We start from the raw sequence: 18,258 nt of genomic DNA on the forward strand, positions 1-18,258 counted from the left end.
AGTACGTTAGACATTGTCAAATTTTCAAGAGCATAGTCTAATAATTTTCTACAATTTATAATGGTTATTTTTCATTAATGGATTTCTTTGGAATTTTATAATGGGATTATGTTATGATGATAAGTGCAGAAACTTTTTGAGAAAGCTAAAACAACTCGATATCAAAAGATTAAATACTATAACTCTTTAAAGCTCAAAATTATAGAAGTGTCATACATAAAACCCTATAAAATAATGGCTTAAAGAAGGAATCATATTGCGCAATATAAGGTATCATATTCCCTTCTCTTCAATGGCAAGCAGCTTTGCAATGAGATCATCCATAGAGCTGTTGAAAGCTGTCAATTTCTTTGCTATTGCAGTGTTGCCTATGATCCAAAGAGAGTGCTACTGCCTATTGTTATAAGAATAACATGGAAAAATCCCCCTGCAAATTGGTATAAACTTAACTCCGAAGGTTCATCCATTGAAAACCCCAAGTGTCGGTGGAGCTGGGTTCTTATTAGAGAGGATGAAAGAACTGGGTTACTGGTTGCTTCAGGCACATCCCACACATTACTAGCATCAAAGCAGCTTTGGGGCACGTAGAGATGGTTTAAACCTTGCTGTCTCCCTTTACATTAAATCTTGTGGTGGAACGTGATGCCATGGCAGTCAGTAGCTTCATTCAGCACATGGTCAAGTATGAGTAAGCTGAGGTTGTTAGGCTGTTGATCAAGAAGTTAATTAGTTGTTAGCTGGTTAATAATCAGTTGTACAGTTGTACTTCAACTATAAATACGTGTATTAATACTAGTCAGGAATAAGACTAATACCATTCTATTTTCTCTAGTTTGTTTTCTTCTTCAGTTGCATTTGTTCATACCTTTTGAGTCTTTCAAGCATGGTATCAGAGCTGGTGTTCTGAGCATAATCAGACGATCTTGAGCTGTGGAGTCAACAATGGTTCAGCCTGGTGAAATTTCAGATTCGGTGAGTGCAGATTCTTCATGTCCTGCCACTTCTGATGCTTCTTCATCTACAAAAATCAACCAAACATTTAACAATAAAAAGTTAAATGTGAGATTAGATGAAAAGAGCTTTCTCCAATGGAAGCAACAAGTGTTTCTTACCGTCCGCAACCATGGTTTGGAGAAATTCCTCACCGGAGAAGTGATTGTTCCATCAGCTAAGGTGCGTAATAGTGAAGGTGAATTGGTTGAAAATGAAGCCCATGAACGGTACATTCAGCAAGACTGTGCTCTTGCCTCATGGTTTCTTTTACTGTAAGTCCCATCTCTTATCTCAGTTGGTAGGATCGGATACTTCAAAAGATATCTGGAGTACACTGTTACGCTTGTTTTCTACTAAGTCTACAACCAAAATATGTGATACTCTTGCTGCTTGTGGTAACTCTCTTTCTGAAATTGAACATGTGGCCACTATCCTTAATGGTTTACCTGTTAAGTATGATCCATTTATTGCCGTTATAGCTGCTAGTAGAGAGCCTGTTTCACTTGAAGGAGCTTGTTCTATTCTTGTTGATGCAGAGACAAGGCAACTTAATTCTACAAGGTAGCCTATAAGTGTTCATGTGACACAGTATTCTGACTATCGAGCTCAACCTGTGAACGGTTTTAAACTGAACTGTTTTTTGTCTGCTGGAATGAAGCCGTGTGGCAGATTTGGTGGTGGATCACACCCACAATACCAACTTTGTGGCAAGGTGGGACATTTTGTTGACTGATGCTTCCATCGGTTTGATCATTCCTTTCCGGGTGTCTCCTCGAGCAGTTATAGACCACCACGGCCAGTGCCTGCAACTAATATGTGTGCTTTCACATCAGCTGTTCCTGTTTTTTTGGACAATGTTTTGCCCTCTTATGGTTCATCAATTACAATGTCTGCTGATCGTTCAGTTCTAAGGCCTTTAGTACAGAGCTCCACTGCTCGAGATATTCAGTTAGATCCATCTGTTAGTGCCACTTGGTTTGTTGATTCCGAGGCTACTCACCATGTGACTCTCAGGCTTTTTCTGCTGGGAAGGAGTATGTTGGTAAAGGCAAAGTTGTCGTTGTCTTTGCTTTTGATCAACTTTGCACATATCTCATCCCCTAATTGTATTAAGCCTCTCTCCGTTTACTGAGGCCATGGGAGCTTTTGTGTACCGTACTTGATACTAAGTCAATGCATGTATGTTCCTTTCTTGACAAAAAAGAAATATGCTTCTTATTCTTGAATAGAAGAGTGACCAAATAGATTTAACATTGCGATAAAAGCATATAGAGACTATGCACCGAGAAAGCTGGTTGAAAGCTGCTGATGAAAGCTCGATGAGAAAATTGGTTATAACGAAGATCCACTCTTTGTTCATCTATCAAATAATCAAGTAACCAAACAAAAAAGAAACAGGAAATCAGTAGTTTACCTTCAATGAAGCCCTTATGCAATGGATCAGTGATTATTATATTAACGTCTTCACCTTTACCATTTTTCTTAAACTTAATTCTCTGAAAGTATTTTCTGGGGAAGTCTGCTCCAAAGCGACTCTACCGTGAACTGAAGCATCTCCTGCAACACCAGTGTGTTATCATGTATTAAACTTGCATGGTAGCAAAGGGCTTGACGGGTTCCAGTGATGAGTAAATCCACCAGTTCTGGCCATGTTGGAGTTTTGCAGCAAAAGAAAAAACAAAAACGATTGAAGTAAAAACTGAATGAAGAACTTTTGGCAAAAATAACTAAAAAATTTTCTCAGTTTTCATTCAAATTTTGAAAATATATGAGAATTACAAAAGTAATTGGTCAGTTACCTAATAGTTTAACTACTCCCACTTAATACATGACCAAAGCTAGCCTAACTTGTACACAAAAGTAAGCTGACATATCAGCTATTATATCAATTCAAATTAAACAACATATCCTACTAACTTTGCTATCAAATTACAAGGGAACGGAACAAAATAATCAAAATATGTTGCTGCATTCGGATCGGCTCCCATTCTGCACTTCAAACAGTGTTGCTATTGGTGTTGTGCTGAATTGCTACTAGTCTTCTGTTGCAATGCAGGCCAAAGTTTAACACTCCTCCTTGGACTATATGCAACAAACACCAATTTTCTTTCTCAAAGTTTCAAATCTGGTAGCTCCTAATGGCTTGGTCAAAATATCAGCCCATTGAATTTCTGAGCTACAATGAACAAGACTGACTTCCTTCGATTGCTCAGCTTCTCGAACAAAATGGAATTTGATCTTGAAATGTTTAGTCTTACCATGAAAGACTGGATTTTTGGCTATGGCAACTGCTGATTGGTTATCAACCCTGATTTCAGTTGGTTGAGTTTGTTTTTCATTTAGATCATACAGGAGCTTCCTAAGCCAAATGGCTTGATTAACAAATGCAACAGCTGAGATGTATTCTGTTTCAGTTGTAGATTGAGCAACAGTTTGTTGCTTCTTTGAACTCCAGCTGAAAACACTAGAGCCTAAAGTGAAGAAGTAACCTGATGTACTCTTCATGTCATCAATTGAACCTGCCCAATCACTGTCAGAATAACCAACTAGCTTTAGATCCTCTGCCTTTTCAAATTTCACACTAGAATTAAAGGTTCCTTTGACATATCTTAAGACCCTTTTTGCAACTTTAAAATGTGCAACATTACAGCAGTGCATGAACTTTGAAAGAAGGCTAACTGCATACATGATGTCTGGCCTTGTTGCTGTCAAATAGAGCAAGCAACCAACCAAACTCCTATATCCCTTTTCATCCACTCGATTATGCTCACTGGTGCTTGATAGTTTCTCTCCCAGTGCAACAGGAGTGGTAGCAGACTTGCACTTTGACATACAAAATTTTCTTAGCACTTTCAGTGCAAATGTTTGTTGGCTTAAGAAAATACTTTGAACTTCTTGATTTACCTCCATACTAAGAAAGTATGTCATCAAGCCAAGATTAGTCATCTCGAACACTTCTTGCATCTGCTTCTTAAAATTCACAATCAGCTTATTTTTACAACTAATAACTAACAAATCATCAACATATAGGGACACAATCAGCAAAGTCTCTTTTCCATCCTTCTTGACATAAAGAGTAGGCTTACTAATACTCTTTGTGAACCCGAGCCTTGTCAAATAGCCATCTATCCTGTCATACCAGGCCCTTGGAGCCTGTTTTAGGCCATACAATGCCTTCTTGAGCTTGTAAACTTTATGTTCCTCACCAGGGATCTTGAAACCCTCAAGCTGTTCTATAAAGATTTCTTCCTTGAGAAATCCATTTAGAAATGCTGATTTGACATCCAAGTGAATGGTATCCAACCTTGCAACAGGTGTAAAGGTTTCAGAGAAATCAATCCCTTGCTGTTGACTGTACCCTTTTACAACTAGCCTGGCCTTGTGTTTGTTCAGTGACCTATCTGCATTATTTTTGGTCCTAAACACTCATTTGACCTCAATAATCTTTCTATTTTTAAGCCTATCAACCAGCTCCCAAGTATCATTCTTATGGATCATTCTCATTCAGCTTCCATAGCTTTTTGCCAGTAGCTCTCTTTTGCAGCTTCATCATAGCAGGAAGGCTCCACCATGGTCACAGCACACCTTTCATAGATGTTTGCTAGTGTCCTAGTGCCTCTAACAGGTATATCATCATAACCAGCTTCAGCTACATCTTCAATTTCAGCCTGCTGTATGTCAAGGTCATTCTGATCTTCATCAAGCAGACTTGCCTCGATTCCATCCCATTTCCAACAATTTACTTCACCAAACTTAACATCCCTGCTCACCATAATCTTCTTAGCTAGTGGATCAAAAACTCTATATCCCTTCTTCACACTACTATAGCCACAAACACCCATGGCATGGACCTTTTTTCCAGCTTAGTTCTTTTCTCTGCTGGTATCAGTACATTGCACAAACAACCAAACACTTTCAAGTGTGAGACAGTTGGTTTCTGTCCAAACCAGGCTTCAAATGGTATTTTTCCCTTAACTGCATTAGTTGGTAGCCTGTTTTGTAAGTAAATAGATGTGTTTACAGCCTCAGCCCAAAAGTTGTTAGGCATTTTGGCCTCAAACAGAAGGCACATTGCCATATCAAGGACTGTCCTATTCTTTTTCTCACAGACACCATTCTGCTGTGGTGTATAAATGGTAGTTAGCTAGTGTTGAATTCTTGCTTCATCACATATCTTTTGGAACTTCTAAGACACATTCTTAGTTCCATTGTCAGACCTTAAGCATTTAAGCTTGCAACTAGCTTGGTTTTCAGCCAATGCCTTGAATTTGTAAAAGAAATCAACAACATCTGACTTTTGTTTCAAGAAGCTTACCCAACAAAACCTGGTGCAATCATCAATAAATAGTGCAAAGTACCTACTGCCATTTAAGGAGGTGGTCTTCATAGGTCCACAGATGTCTGTATAGACCAGTTGGAGCCTTTCTTGAGCTCTACATGCTTTGTTGACAGGAAAAGGTAGTCTGGTCTGCTTGCCAAGCTGACAGACCTCACATACTTCTTTCTTTGGCTTGATCTTGGACATGTTTTCAACCAAATTCATTTTTTGCAACAGGCTAAGTGGATTGTAGTTCACATGCCCCAGCCTCCTATACCATAAGCTTGCTTCATCAGCCTGAGATGCATATGCCTTTGCTTGCAGCTGATTCACATCCACAATGAAAGATATTACTTGACTTGGTGCCAATCATAGCCTTGTCCTTGCCTTCTGCCTTCAGAAGTTCACCATTCCCTATTCTGACTTGGGACTTAAAGGTGGCGTCTAGCTCCTTGAATATGCTTTTATCTGAAGCCATATGGTGAGTACATCCACTGTCAAGTAGCCAAATCTTGCAGACCTTACTCGAGCTTGCAAAACAAGATGCTGTAAAGACATGCTCTTCTTGTACTTCAACAACCTCAGCAGCCTGACTTGATTCTGATATTGTGGTTGTGCTTTTGGCTTATTTTTTCACACTTTTTCAATGTGGCCAAGCTGTTTGCAGCCTCTACACTGAATGTCTGGCCTGTACCAACAGTAATTTTCAAGGTGAGTGGTCTTCTTACAATAAGCACAAGGTGGAAACTTCTTTTTGGTAGCTTCTTTCTTGCCTGTTTCTTTCTTTTCTATCCAAGGCTTCTTGCCTTTGAAATTCGAGCTTGAACTTGAACATTCTTTACTCTTAGCTTGAAAAGCTCCATCAAAATGCTCTTCCATTCTGTTTGCTCTTCTTTACTCTTGTGCATAGAGAGCATTTATCAACTCTGTCAAAGGAATGGTTGATAGGTCCCTTGAGTCCTCCAAAGAAGAAATTTTTTATTCATACTTCTCTGGTAAGGTTGTTATAACTTTCTCAACTACCCTTTGATCACTAAACTCATCCCCAAGCATTCTTATATTGTTGACTGTGGTCATAATTCTGTTAGCATACTGCTTGATGGCTTTTGAATCTTTCATTTTCAGATTCTCAAAGTCCCTTCTTAAATTAATTAGTTACTGCTGTCTGGTCTTGTCTGACCCCTGAAACTCCTCCTTAAGTTTATCCCAAGCCTGCTTTGGTGTGTCACGGGTCATTATCCTTGTGAAGATAACATCAGAGACTCCACTTTGAAGGCATGACATGGAATTGTACTTCTGGACACAGTCTTCACTATGCTGCCTAATCTGAGCTATGGTCGAATTAGCTCTCAAGGGTGGTGGCTCTGTGTCATTCAGAACAACATTCCACAGGTCATGTACCTAAATATGTTTTCATTTTCACAGCCCAAATGTTATAGTTTTCACCAACAAAAACAGGTGGAGGAAGTGGTGAAAAATTCATCTTTACAGCAACCAAAACCAACCAACAAAAAATAGCTTTTGCTTCTTTGTTTCAGACATGAATCACTTAGAAATAATGCACAACCAAGGCCCTCAAAGACAACGGGCTCTGATACCATTTGTTGGAGTTTTGCAACAAAAGAAAAATAAAAACAATTGAAGCAAAAATTGAATGAAGAACTTTTGGCAAAAATAACTGAAAACTTTTCTCAATTTTCATTCAAATTTTGAAAATATATGAGAGTTACAAAAGTAATTGGTCAGTTACCTAATAGTTTAACTGCTCCCACTTAATACATGACCAAAACTAGCCTAACTTGTACGCAACAGTAAGATGACATATCAGTTATTACATTAATTCAAATCAAACAACATATCCTACTAACTTTGCTATCAAATTACATGGGAACTAGATAAGGTTACATATGAACAAAATAATCAAAATATGTTGCTGCATTCGGATCAGCTCTATTTCTGCACTTCAAACAGTGTTGCTGCTGGTGTTGTGCTGAATTGCTACTGGTCTTCTGTTGTAATGCAGGCCAAAGATTAACAGGTTAGCTATGTCTAGAGTTGGTTTGGAGGAAAACATTCATAGTCTCTGAAACAGAAGGCTTTCTAATTGCTCGTTTTAGAAACAAAAAGAAGGCGAAAACAAATGAAGTTGAAGATTACTTTGAACTAAATAGCTTTTTTTTATTTAAGACAAATATTTGAGGTGAAAATTCTATGGTTTCCCAAAAAAGAGCTTTTGAATAGAGATCATTGATGGTCATTATGTTGAAATATGTGAAACCCATATATTTTGGTATATATTTTGGGATATATTTTAAAGTTATTTAAGTAGATAAATCTTAGAATAAATCATTTGAGATATTCTAAGAATATTTTATTTTATCATTTAGTAGTTTATTAGAATAAGGAAATTATTTTCCTTATCTTTTAGTAGTTTATTAGAATAAGGGAATTATTTTTCTAATTAGGTTATTTCTCTATTTAAATTCAATTGTTTAGTTAATAAAATATAGAACAGTTTTATTAAATGCTCTCTTGAAAACTTTCATGGTATCAGAGCTAGGTTATCTCTAGTAGCATCATGGTTAAAACAGCCTTCATTGGAGATAAGAGATCCAACAATCAAATAGAGGAAGAAAGTTTTACCGTTGAAACAACTAATGAAAATTATGAGGGCCAAAGTTCTCTAGAAGGGTCTCCATTTACTAAGGAACAACTAGAGCATCTATACAAGCTTTTTCAATCACCACAATTTCAGATGAATTTTTATCTTCCTAACTCATCCAATAATCCTTCTTCCTCCTTTGCCCAATCAGGTACTGATTTTTCTATTTTTTTCCAGTGCCAAGCCTTGTAAAATAAACATGTAGATCGTTGATTCTAGAGCTAGTGACCACATGACTAGTAGTCATTTTCTTTTTTCAACTTACACACCTTGTGCAGGAAAAAAAATCAAAGTAACGGATAGGTCATTCTCGGCAATAGCCGGGAAATGCACTGTTAAAATTTTTCCTTCCTTGGTTTTACATGATATTTCACATGTGTCAAATCTAGCTTGTAATCTCATACCGATTAGTAAATTATCCCAATCCTCGAATTGTTATGTTATATTTGACTCCTCTATGTGTAAATTTCAGGACATAGTCTCGGGTAGGATGATTGGCAATGCTAAAGAATCTGCTGGAATTTACTTTCTTGACGACGACCATCTAAGTCAACCAACAACTACTTTATGTTTAAATTCTGCTTCTAGTTTTGATAAGGTTATGATTTGGCATTATAGGCTTGGACACTTTAATTTTTACTATTTAAGATATTTGTTACCTGATCTATTTAAAAACAAAAGTCCTTATTCATATCACTGTGAATTTTGTGAATTGGCTAAACATCTTCGGTCATTCTTCCCACCTTAAAAATATAAAACTTCTAAACCTTTTTCGTTAATTTATAGTGATGTTTGGGGACCTTCAAGAGTCCTAACTTTTTCAGGAAAATGTTGTTTTGTCACATTTATTGATGATCATACTCGTATTTGTTGGGTGTTTTTATTAAAGATAAGTCTGTAGTTAAAAATGTGTTTTAGTCTTTTTATGCTATGGTGAAAACACAATTTGGTGTGAGAATAGAAGTACTTCGGAGTGACAATGGTGGGAATTTTTTAGTGACCAATTAGGTGTTTTCTTAACCAAACATGGTATAATCCAGGAAAGCTCTTGTACAAATACACAACAATAAAATAGGGTTGCAGAAAGAAAAAACTAACATATTTTGGAAGTAACTAGAGCCTTGATGTTCACTAGTCAGGTACCACATTATCTTTGGGGTGAAGCCTTGTTAACAGCTACATATCTTATTAATAGAATGCCTAGTAAAACTCTAAACTATAGAACTCCTTTCAGTCTCTTTAAAGATAACTTTCCTAACTCTAAATTGATCACAGATTTATCCTTTTGAGTTTTTGGGTGTAGTGTTTTTGTTCATCTTCACAACCAAGGTAAACTAGATCCTAGAGCAAAAAAAATACGTCTTTGTTGGCTATGCTTCTAATAAAAAGGTTTACAAATGTTACGATCCAATTGATAGGAAGATTATTATTACCATAGATGTCACATTTGTTGAAACGCAATCTTACTTTGATTCTAATCTTCAGGGAGGGAATTATAGTAAGGAAGATTCTATAATTGATCAAGAAAACACTAGGAATATACAACATAGGGATTCTAATAATAGGGAAGGTGAATTTATGATTAATGTAGAAATTAATTATGTTAATTTTGTTAATGAAAAGGAGTATGAAGGTGTAGAGTCTGATCATGAGAATAAAGAACAAACAAATGAGTTAATTGTTTACTGAAGAAGAAATCGAAATCAAGAAAGTGGAATCCACCAGATTCATCACCAAGAATCCGACCCGCAAGATCTTGTCAAAAGTTCAGATAAAGCTCATAATCCAACCAATGAATTTTCTGATTTAGATATTCCAATTTCTAAAAGAAAAGGTGTTATAAATGTTGTCAAATATCTCATGTCTAACTTTGTGTCTTATAAAGCCTTATCTTCAACATTCTCAACCTTTGTTTCGTGTCTTGATACTGTGAAAATACCCAAAAATGTAAAAAATGCTTTACAAGTTCCTGAGTGGAAGGAGGCTATTTTAAAGGAGATGTGCGCTCTTGAAAAAATAGGTACATGGGAAATAGTGAAATTACCTGTAGGGAAGAAAACTGTGGGCTGTAAATGGGTGTTCACAACCAAATTCAAACCGGATGGATCTTTAGATAGATACAAAGCCCGACTAGTGGCTAAAGGGTACACTCAAACATACGGGATAGATTATCTTGAAACATTTGCTCCAGTAGCCAAATTAAATTCAGTTAGAATTCTTTTATCAATTGTTTTTAATCTTGATTGGTCCTTTCAGCAGCTAGATGTGAAGAATGCTTTCCTAAATAGGAAACTTGAAGAAGAAGTTTACATGGATCCTCCTCCAGGTTTTGAAGAAAAATTTAGAACTCGAGTATGTAAGCTCAGGAAATCTTTGTATGGTCTAAAGCAGTCTCCCCGAGCTTGGTTTGAACAGTTCACTTGAGTTGTTAAAAAACAAGGTTACTTACAAGGGCAAACTGATCACACAATGTTCTATCGACACTCACAAAGAGATAGAATAGTAATTATTGTAGTTTATGTCGATGATATCATTCTTACAAGAGATGATGTGGATGAAATAAGGCGTCTCAAGGAGCATCTAGCATTGGAGTTTGAGATCAAAGACTTGGGTCCTTTGAAATACTTTCTTGGAATGGAAGTTGCTCAATCAAAGAAGGGTCCTGTGGTCTCTCAGAAAAAATATGTGATTGATATTTTAAAAGAGGCTGGGATGAGTGGTTGTCGCCCAACTGACACATCAATTGATCCAAATGTAAAATTCAGAAATAAATAAGGTCAATTAGTTGATAAAGGGCAATACCAAAGATTAGTCGGTAAGTTAATTTACTTATCACATACAAGGCCAGACATAGCTTTTGCAGTGAGCTTAGTGAGTCAATTTATGCACTCCCCAATGGAGGAACATAAAGAAGTAGTGTTTCGGATTCTGAGATACTTGAAGAGTTCACCTGGAAAGGGCTTATTCTTCAAGAAATCCGAACAAAGACGAATTGAAGCTTATACAGATGCAGACTGGGCAGGCTCAATAACAGATAGAAGATCTACATCAAGATATTGTACATTTGTTTGGGGAAACCTTGTGACTTGGTGAAGCAAAAAACAAAATGTTGTAGCAAGAAGTAGTGCAAAGGCTGAGTTTAGATCAATGGCTCAAGGAATTTGTGAAATGATGTGGCTAAAAAGAATTATGGAAGAGCTAAGGAAACCAATAACTTCACCAACAAAGTTGTACTGTGATAGCAAAACTGTCATTAGTATTGCTCACAACCCAGTCCAACATGACATAACTAAACATGTTAAGATTGATGGACACTTTATCAAGGAGAAGGTTGAAGAAGGCCAAGTGTGCATAACAAAACAACAAATTACTAACATACTCACCAAAAGGCTCTCTAAGACAAGCTTTAATTTTCTTGTATGCAAATTTCCTTATCTTTTAGTAGTTTATTAGAATAAAAAATTATTTTCCCAATTGAGTTATAACTCTTTTCTCTATTTAAGTTATAACTCTTTTCTCTATTTAAATTCAGTTATTAAGTTAATAAAATATAAAACAGTTTTATTAAATGCTCTCTTAAAAACTTTCACATTAACCATTGCTTTTGCAGTAGCCAGTGTTTGGATGTATTGATATCATCATCCACATTCTGTCAACTTCAAAATAAAATATATAAGACTGTCAAATTTTCAACTCTTGTTTATGGGTAGCGTACACTTGACATTTATATTTAACAAACTGTAAAATAATGGCCTAAAGAAAGTATCTAATAACAAAGTACATTTTCTCAGCAACTGTTAGATACTTCATTATTTCTCAACCCTAAACCTAATCTGCCATATATGTCATCCTTGCCTGAATGTTTCAATTGTTCATCTTATCAGGCTTTGCCATACTCCAAGCTTCAACATCTGCAGTGATTGTCTCAGTCCCATTGTTGAAGACAAACAAGTGAGCATCATCAAACACTGCTACCAATGGATATACTCTCGAAGTGATGCATGTTTTTCCCCCGGCCCCGAAACTCTCCACCACCGAGTGATCAATCTGCAGAGAACAGAAAAACCGAGAGAGTGAGAGAAAGAAGAAATATTATAAGGACAAGTTTAGCCATAGAAAGTCTATGGGTGAGCATAGTCTAGGTGAGCGGTCCTGAAATTAGAACCCCTTATCATCCATGTAGGGTTGGTTCTAAATGTTTTAAACCATGGGTTGACTTAGATTTCTAAGACAGTTTAGGACCAACTCTATGGTCATAAATGGTTTAGCGTCAACCCTAGAAGAAAAAAAAGTTATTTGAAGGGCATGTATGTAGAAAAGTCCTAAGAGAAATCTTATATGTATCATCCAAATCTACATCTACAAATCCTGCAAAAGATGGTTTGTATAGCCCCTCTTTCCTCAAGGATGAACTGCCACAATGTAACACAAAATTGATCAAAATATATCTAAAAGTTTGATATAAGAAAAAAGAAATATTGATTTGCAAAGGCAAAACAAACCTCCCAGAATCTGAGCATAAGAGAACAACATGCTTGTATAGACCTGTAAATACCCTGAAAAAAACAGGGGTATATTCTTCTAACTTTTCTGAAGCTAATGTTAGGAGCCCAAACGGTCCAACGCCACCTTGAACAGTTGAACCCTTAAGGCCACAGAGATCCTGAGCATTGGTCCAGCTAGGATCAAACGGTTCAGCTTTGTCCAAGTTAGGTATGGAGAAGGTAATGTCAACATCAGCCTATGAAGATCATCAAACCAGTGAAACTCATGTTCAAAACTTGGTTTAATTCAAATCAATTAATTAAAAAGAAAAAAAGGGTTTCAATCTAAAGAAGCACACCTGAGCAGCAGTAATTGCTTTGACTTCAATATGTTCTCCCGACTTGAGTTCTTGATTGCTCAATTGAACATTTTGGCCTCTAAGAGTCTCTATTTCTTCAATAGGCCATTGCAGCAACTGCTTCCCACTAGGATCAAGCCACACCTTCCTTGGAATTGCCTGAGAAAGCGCCATGAAAGTTACTTAACAAAGTATCATAAAATCAAAACATTATCATACAAATCAATCAACAACATTACCTGAAGACCAGCCCATCCTTTCTGAACATCATCTTGAGCAGTATCCGATTCATTGGTCCAACCCCATAAAATCCTCCTATTCTTTGAAGGGTCAAAAAATGTCTTTGAAGCATAAAAATTCCCGTAGTCAAATCTAAGCCCATTCCAACCATCAACAAACCCCTTACCAACCACATATTTATCCCTTGCTTCTGGGAAATACGAACCTATAGTATAATACTCATACCTTGTAAGATCTAAGCTTACCTTCAAAACATGCTTAACATTAGGGCCAAAAGCAGAGTTGTCAAGGCCAGTGTCCCCAGACAATGACACTGGGAAAAAATCTGCACATTCAAACATGCCAGTATTCGGCACCGAATGTAAAGGATGTTTGGCCTTTACCCATTTCCTGAAACCCCTACTTCTATACAAATAAGCAATCCCTCTCTGTTTCCTTCGGCTAGCCACCACCATTCTCCAATGCCCACCGATCTTCCAAGCAGTTGTTGGGTCACGGAAAGCGGTTTTATTCATGGTTTCATCGGCAACCACGATAGGGTTGTCAGCCGGTTTGACCCATTTACGCAAATAAGGGTCAGATAAGTTCTCTGGAACAGCATAGTTTTGCACTTGATATTGATTAGGATCAATCCCTGTGTAGAAAATTACAGGCTTATTTTCCGGAAGAACCGTAGCGGATCCTGACCAACACCCGTTGATATCAAAAGATTCTGAAGGATAAATTGCAGGCTCGAGAGCTTCCCAATTGACCATGTCTTTGGATTCTGAATGAGCCCAAACAATGTTGCCCCAAACTGCACCTTTGGGGTTGTATTGATAGAATAAATGGTAAATGCCATTGTAATACATAGGACCTGTTTGATAAAATGCGTGTGAGAATAACATAAACAATTACAACTTTCTAAAAAATGGGGTTAAAATGAAAAAGAATCATAGTTAAAAGGAGTGTATGAAAATTGAAATTTGCAGTGCTTTTTTTTAAAAAAAAAAAGACTTACCATTTGGATCTGTCGCCACGGCGTTTATCGATTAAGCAATCCCCCATTGAACAATGCCAAAACAATTTGAAAAGTTAGAGTATATATATATATATATATATGGAATAAAAGGCAGCATCACGTGTTAAACTAATTCAATTATTATTTAAAAATTTATATAAATAAAATAGACATAATAATTTATTTAGCCCTCCATTTTTACGAAAAAATCATTATAACCCTCATTTAATTTTTATCTTTTTTTTAATTTTTAAACTTGTATTATTTATCAAACCAGTTCAAAATAAATGGGAAAAATTAATCTTTATTAACTTTACTAAACATAGATACCTCATCCGTATTTAATTAATTTTTAAAATAAAAAAAACTAATATAATTTTTTTTCACAAAATTAGAAGGCCAAATAAATTTTATGTTAACAAAACGAAAGCTAATAAAAACAAAGCAATATATATATATATTAGTGGCGAAGCCAAGGCCCTGAAATGACAAAAATTGTCACCTAAGCGTTTTTATAACTTATAAACTTTTAAATTAATAATGGTAAAATTTCATGTTAACCCCCTAAAAATAATAAAAAATTTATTTAATCCTTTAAAAATTATAAAAATATAATTAAAATGGTGAAATTACATTTTCCAATGTCCTGAAAACATACAATTTAATTCCATCCCCTCCAAAAAATAAAAATAAAAGAAAAACATTACCGTTAATCCAGTTCATAGGAGGCTGAAAGTGATACCCAGTTCGATGAGGTTGTTTTACAGTAAGTGCAGTTTTAGATTGTAAATGTGGATAAACCTTATGAAATGCTTCAACGACGCCATTCTTACTTATTATCTCACAAAAACACCCAATTATTAAATAAACTAACAAAATATTTTTTGTAAACTCCATTGAAATTTCAAAAGCTGAATGTTGAAACAGGATGATGATTCATTTATGTAGGACTAAAATTTAACAATTTCAAAATATATATAAATTTTTTTAAATGTTTAGATAAGATAGATTTTTATTTGAATTTACCAGTAATTTATAATATCAACATTAAATCTACAATTCTTGATTTTCGTTTTTTCTTTTTTTAAATAACTGAATTTTAAACGTAATTAGTGATAAACTGGTTTACTCATGCAAAGCTAGTGTAACAAATTATATAATTTTATAACTTAATTAGTATATTATCCTATATATAGAAATACATTATCTTTACATTATTAGATATAAGATTTTTCAAGATTGTATTAAGAATTTTAATTCATCTAGTTAAAGACTTCTCGTCTCTCGATTTTGAAATTGAGCAAATTGGTCCCTCTCAAAAATATTAGAGTAATTTAATTTCAAAAGTAAACAACTAAAGATAATTAAGTACGGTGTTAATGTCTTCCGTCAATTGTACATAATTTTGATTGGTATAGCAACAAATTGAACCTTCGATGTTTACATATTTTGTCATGTTAACCTCAATTCTAATAAATTCAACATCAACATTTACACAAATGTTGCAGGACGGATTTGTTAAATTATGACCAAATTGATAAAATTTGTAAACTTTGAGAGCTAAAATTATTATTATATCAATCAAAATCATATACAATTGATAGAAACATTATCGTTGTGATTAATTGTCTTTAATTGCTTACTTTCGAAATTGATATGGATTAAATTGTTTTTATTTTTTTGAGAGGAATTGGAGAGGTCTTTTTACCATTCATCTACTTTTCGGATTTAAAAATGAAAACTTATTTATTAACACCATTAAAATTCTTTGGTTAAAGTCGATTGAGTCTTAGCTCAACTGACATCGATATTACTGTTAATGCAAAAAGACGTAGATTCGAGTGCCTTGAAATGCATTGCCCCTTTTAGAGGAGCTATATATATCAAAAACAATGACTAAGAATTGTAGCTATAGGTACAAAAACAACCTGCCAATATATCAAGTAAACCAATTACCACTAGTCTCCTCATTGAAGTGGTGAAACTGGTTCGCATCTCGGACGATGATCAACCACTTTTTGTAATAGCCGATCTGGGTGTCAACGGTCATGTGATTTGTTGATAAGATATTGATGTTTTAGTTTCGTAAACCTTAAAAGAAACCCGGGATTAGTCTGAATTCTATCATTTACAATGTCCTCGAAAACCCGGGACTGCCTGGTAGGAAGAAAACTATCCTGCCAATTACCAGTAGCCTCCACACGAACAAGCCCCCTCAATGAAGTGGTGAAACCGATTCGAATCTCGGACGATAATCGACCTCTTTGTAATAGCTGATACGAACTTTATAAACGTGTGGCAGTCACCGCAAACTCTAAGATTCTTTGTGATCCTGATAGGAGTTCCCTCAGGTGTGGCAATAAGACCAAACGTAATAGCCAGTTTTTCACTGTGTATACAACATTCCAACCTTAACTTCCTCATCAACATCGTGTAACACGAAGTTTGTGTCCGGAACATAACCAGCTAGCTCCAATTTCTCGATCAGACTTTTCAGCAATCCATAAATCTCCTTAGACAGAGGATGAGACTTGTCCCCAACACTAAACTGATGAATCTTGTTGTCAACCTCGATCCAGGTCCAACCCGGGATCTTTTTCAAGTTCCTTTTTGTCATTAAGTTCCTAACTTTTGCCATATCTTCCCACATACCGGCATTTGCATAAATGTTGGAGAGTAACACATAGTGACCCGGATTTTGTGGCTGCAGTTCGAGAAGTGATTTTGCAGCCCATTCAGCCAACTCTACATGTTTATGGATTCTACATGCTGCAAGAAAAGCACTCCATAGCCCTTCATCTTTCTCAACTGTCATGTTCTCTATTAACTTCAAGGCTTCATCAAGTCTCCCGGCTCGACCTAACAGATCAACCATGCAAGTACAATGCTTCACATCTGGTTTCACACCATATTTGTCCCACATAATGTTGAAAAGCTCAAAACCTTCATCAACCAAACCAGCATGACTACAAGCATATAAAAGTGAAACAAAAGTTATCCTATTTGGCATTATCCCACAATTCAACATCATAGGAAACAAATCAAGTGCTTTCTTGCCTTGACCATGGTATCCATAAGCAGCAATCATCACACTCCATGATATTACATTCTTCTCTCGCATCCCATCAAATATTTCTCTCGCAAAATCAACACTACCACATTTTGCATACATATCAATCATTGCAGTACCCAATAATGAACAAATCTAGCCTTATGCATGGCACCCAATTTTGAACAAGCGTTAACCACAGTCACCATTGTAATCTTATCAGGAACAATGCCTTCCTCTCTCATCCAATCAAACAAAACCAACGATTCGTTAGGATTCCCACACTCGGCATACCCATCTATCATAACAGTCCAAGTAACAAGGTCTTTCTTATGCATATCATCAAACAGTTTACGAGCATCATCAATAACCCTACATTTTGCATACATATCAACAAGTGCTGCACAAACAAAGTGATCCCAAGACAACCCAGATTTCAAAACAACACCATGAACCAAACTACCCATTAACAAATCCATCCTATCCCTACAAACTCTCAAAACAAAAGGCAAAGTATAATTATCAGGCTGAACACTACACCTAGTAAGCTCCTTAAAAGTTCTAAAACAATTCACAAAGTCACCATCTTTAGCAAACCCACCAACCATAACACTCCAAGAAACCGGGTCCTTCTCTCTCATTCCACCAAAAAAAGCATGAGCTTCATCTATAGCTTTGTGTTGAACGTATATGTAAAGGAGTTTGTTTGAAACGAAGAGGTTAGTTAATAACCCATTGGCAACTATTTGCGCATGAGCTTGTTTTATTTGAAAGATGTTTTTGCAGTTTAACAAAACAGAGACGAAATACTTGGGGTCTATTTGGAGTGAAGGATGTGATTCCAACGGTTTTTGCGTATGGGTTTGGGATTTGAGGGAGGTTTCTTGAGTGTCTACAGTTGCAGCAAGTTGAGAAAGAGGTAAAAGGCGAAATCTTTCATGGTTTGCTGTAAGAAAGGTAGTTTTCGTGAGCTTTAACATGGTACGAGGAAGGGAGGAATACGTTAGAGACTCCCTAATGCTATTGCCTACAGCTTCTTAGTCTAACCCGACCTGACCGTATCATTGTCGGCTCAGAGACGAGGGAACATGCAGCGGTTCGAGTTGGCGGCCGTTTTACTGTATAAATATGTCAATCGCCCTTAAATTTTTTA

The 18,258-nt window shown here is 36.0% G+C and overlaps 1 protein-coding gene, 1 long non-coding RNA gene and 1 pseudogene across 3 annotated transcripts; all 3 read right to left on the reverse strand.

Moving 5' to 3' along the window:
- Positions 1-169: 169 nt before the first annotated feature.
- On the reverse strand, positions 170-2,735 carry LOC107928189 (uncharacterized). Its single transcript, XR_005909626.1, has 4 exons — positions 2,468-2,735; positions 1,113-2,353; positions 866-1,018; positions 170-707 (listed from the first exon to the last, which is right to left on the reverse strand). It is a non-coding gene; the product is annotated as an uncharacterized lncRNA (long non-coding RNA).
- An 8,911-nt stretch (positions 2,736-11,646) lies between these two features.
- LOC107928122 (beta-fructofuranosidase, insoluble isoenzyme 1) lies at positions 11,647-14,893 on the reverse strand. 2 transcript variants are annotated; one of them, XM_016859307.2, is made up of 7 exons: positions 14,764-14,893; positions 14,057-14,065; positions 13,056-13,912; positions 12,817-12,975; positions 12,476-12,714; positions 12,290-12,385; positions 11,838-12,021 (listed from the first exon to the last, which is right to left on the reverse strand). In XM_016859307.2, exons 1-7 carry the CDS (start codon positions 14,777-14,779, stop codon positions 11,838-11,840), a joined length of 1,560 nt encoding a protein of 519 aa, XP_016714796.2. In that variant the 5' UTR covers positions 14,780-14,893. The 2 variants fall into 2 exon arrangements, with proteins under 2 accessions (XP_016714795.2, XP_016714796.2); XM_016859306.2 differs by lacking the exon at positions 12,290-12,385 and having other exon boundaries at positions 11,647-12,020; positions 14,764-14,883.
- A 1,005-nt stretch (positions 14,894-15,898) lies between these two features.
- LOC107928153 (pentatricopeptide repeat-containing protein At4g21065-like) lies at positions 15,899-18,187 on the reverse strand (annotated as a pseudogene).
- Positions 18,188-18,258: the final 71 nt, after the last annotated feature.

This window comes from Gossypium hirsutum, chromosome D01 (assembly GCF_007990345.1).
Source record: "Gossypium hirsutum isolate 1008001.06 chromosome D01, Gossypium_hirsutum_v2.1, whole genome shotgun sequence".
In the NCBI taxonomy this organism is placed as follows: domain Eukaryota; kingdom Viridiplantae; phylum Streptophyta; class Magnoliopsida; order Malvales; family Malvaceae; genus Gossypium; species Gossypium hirsutum.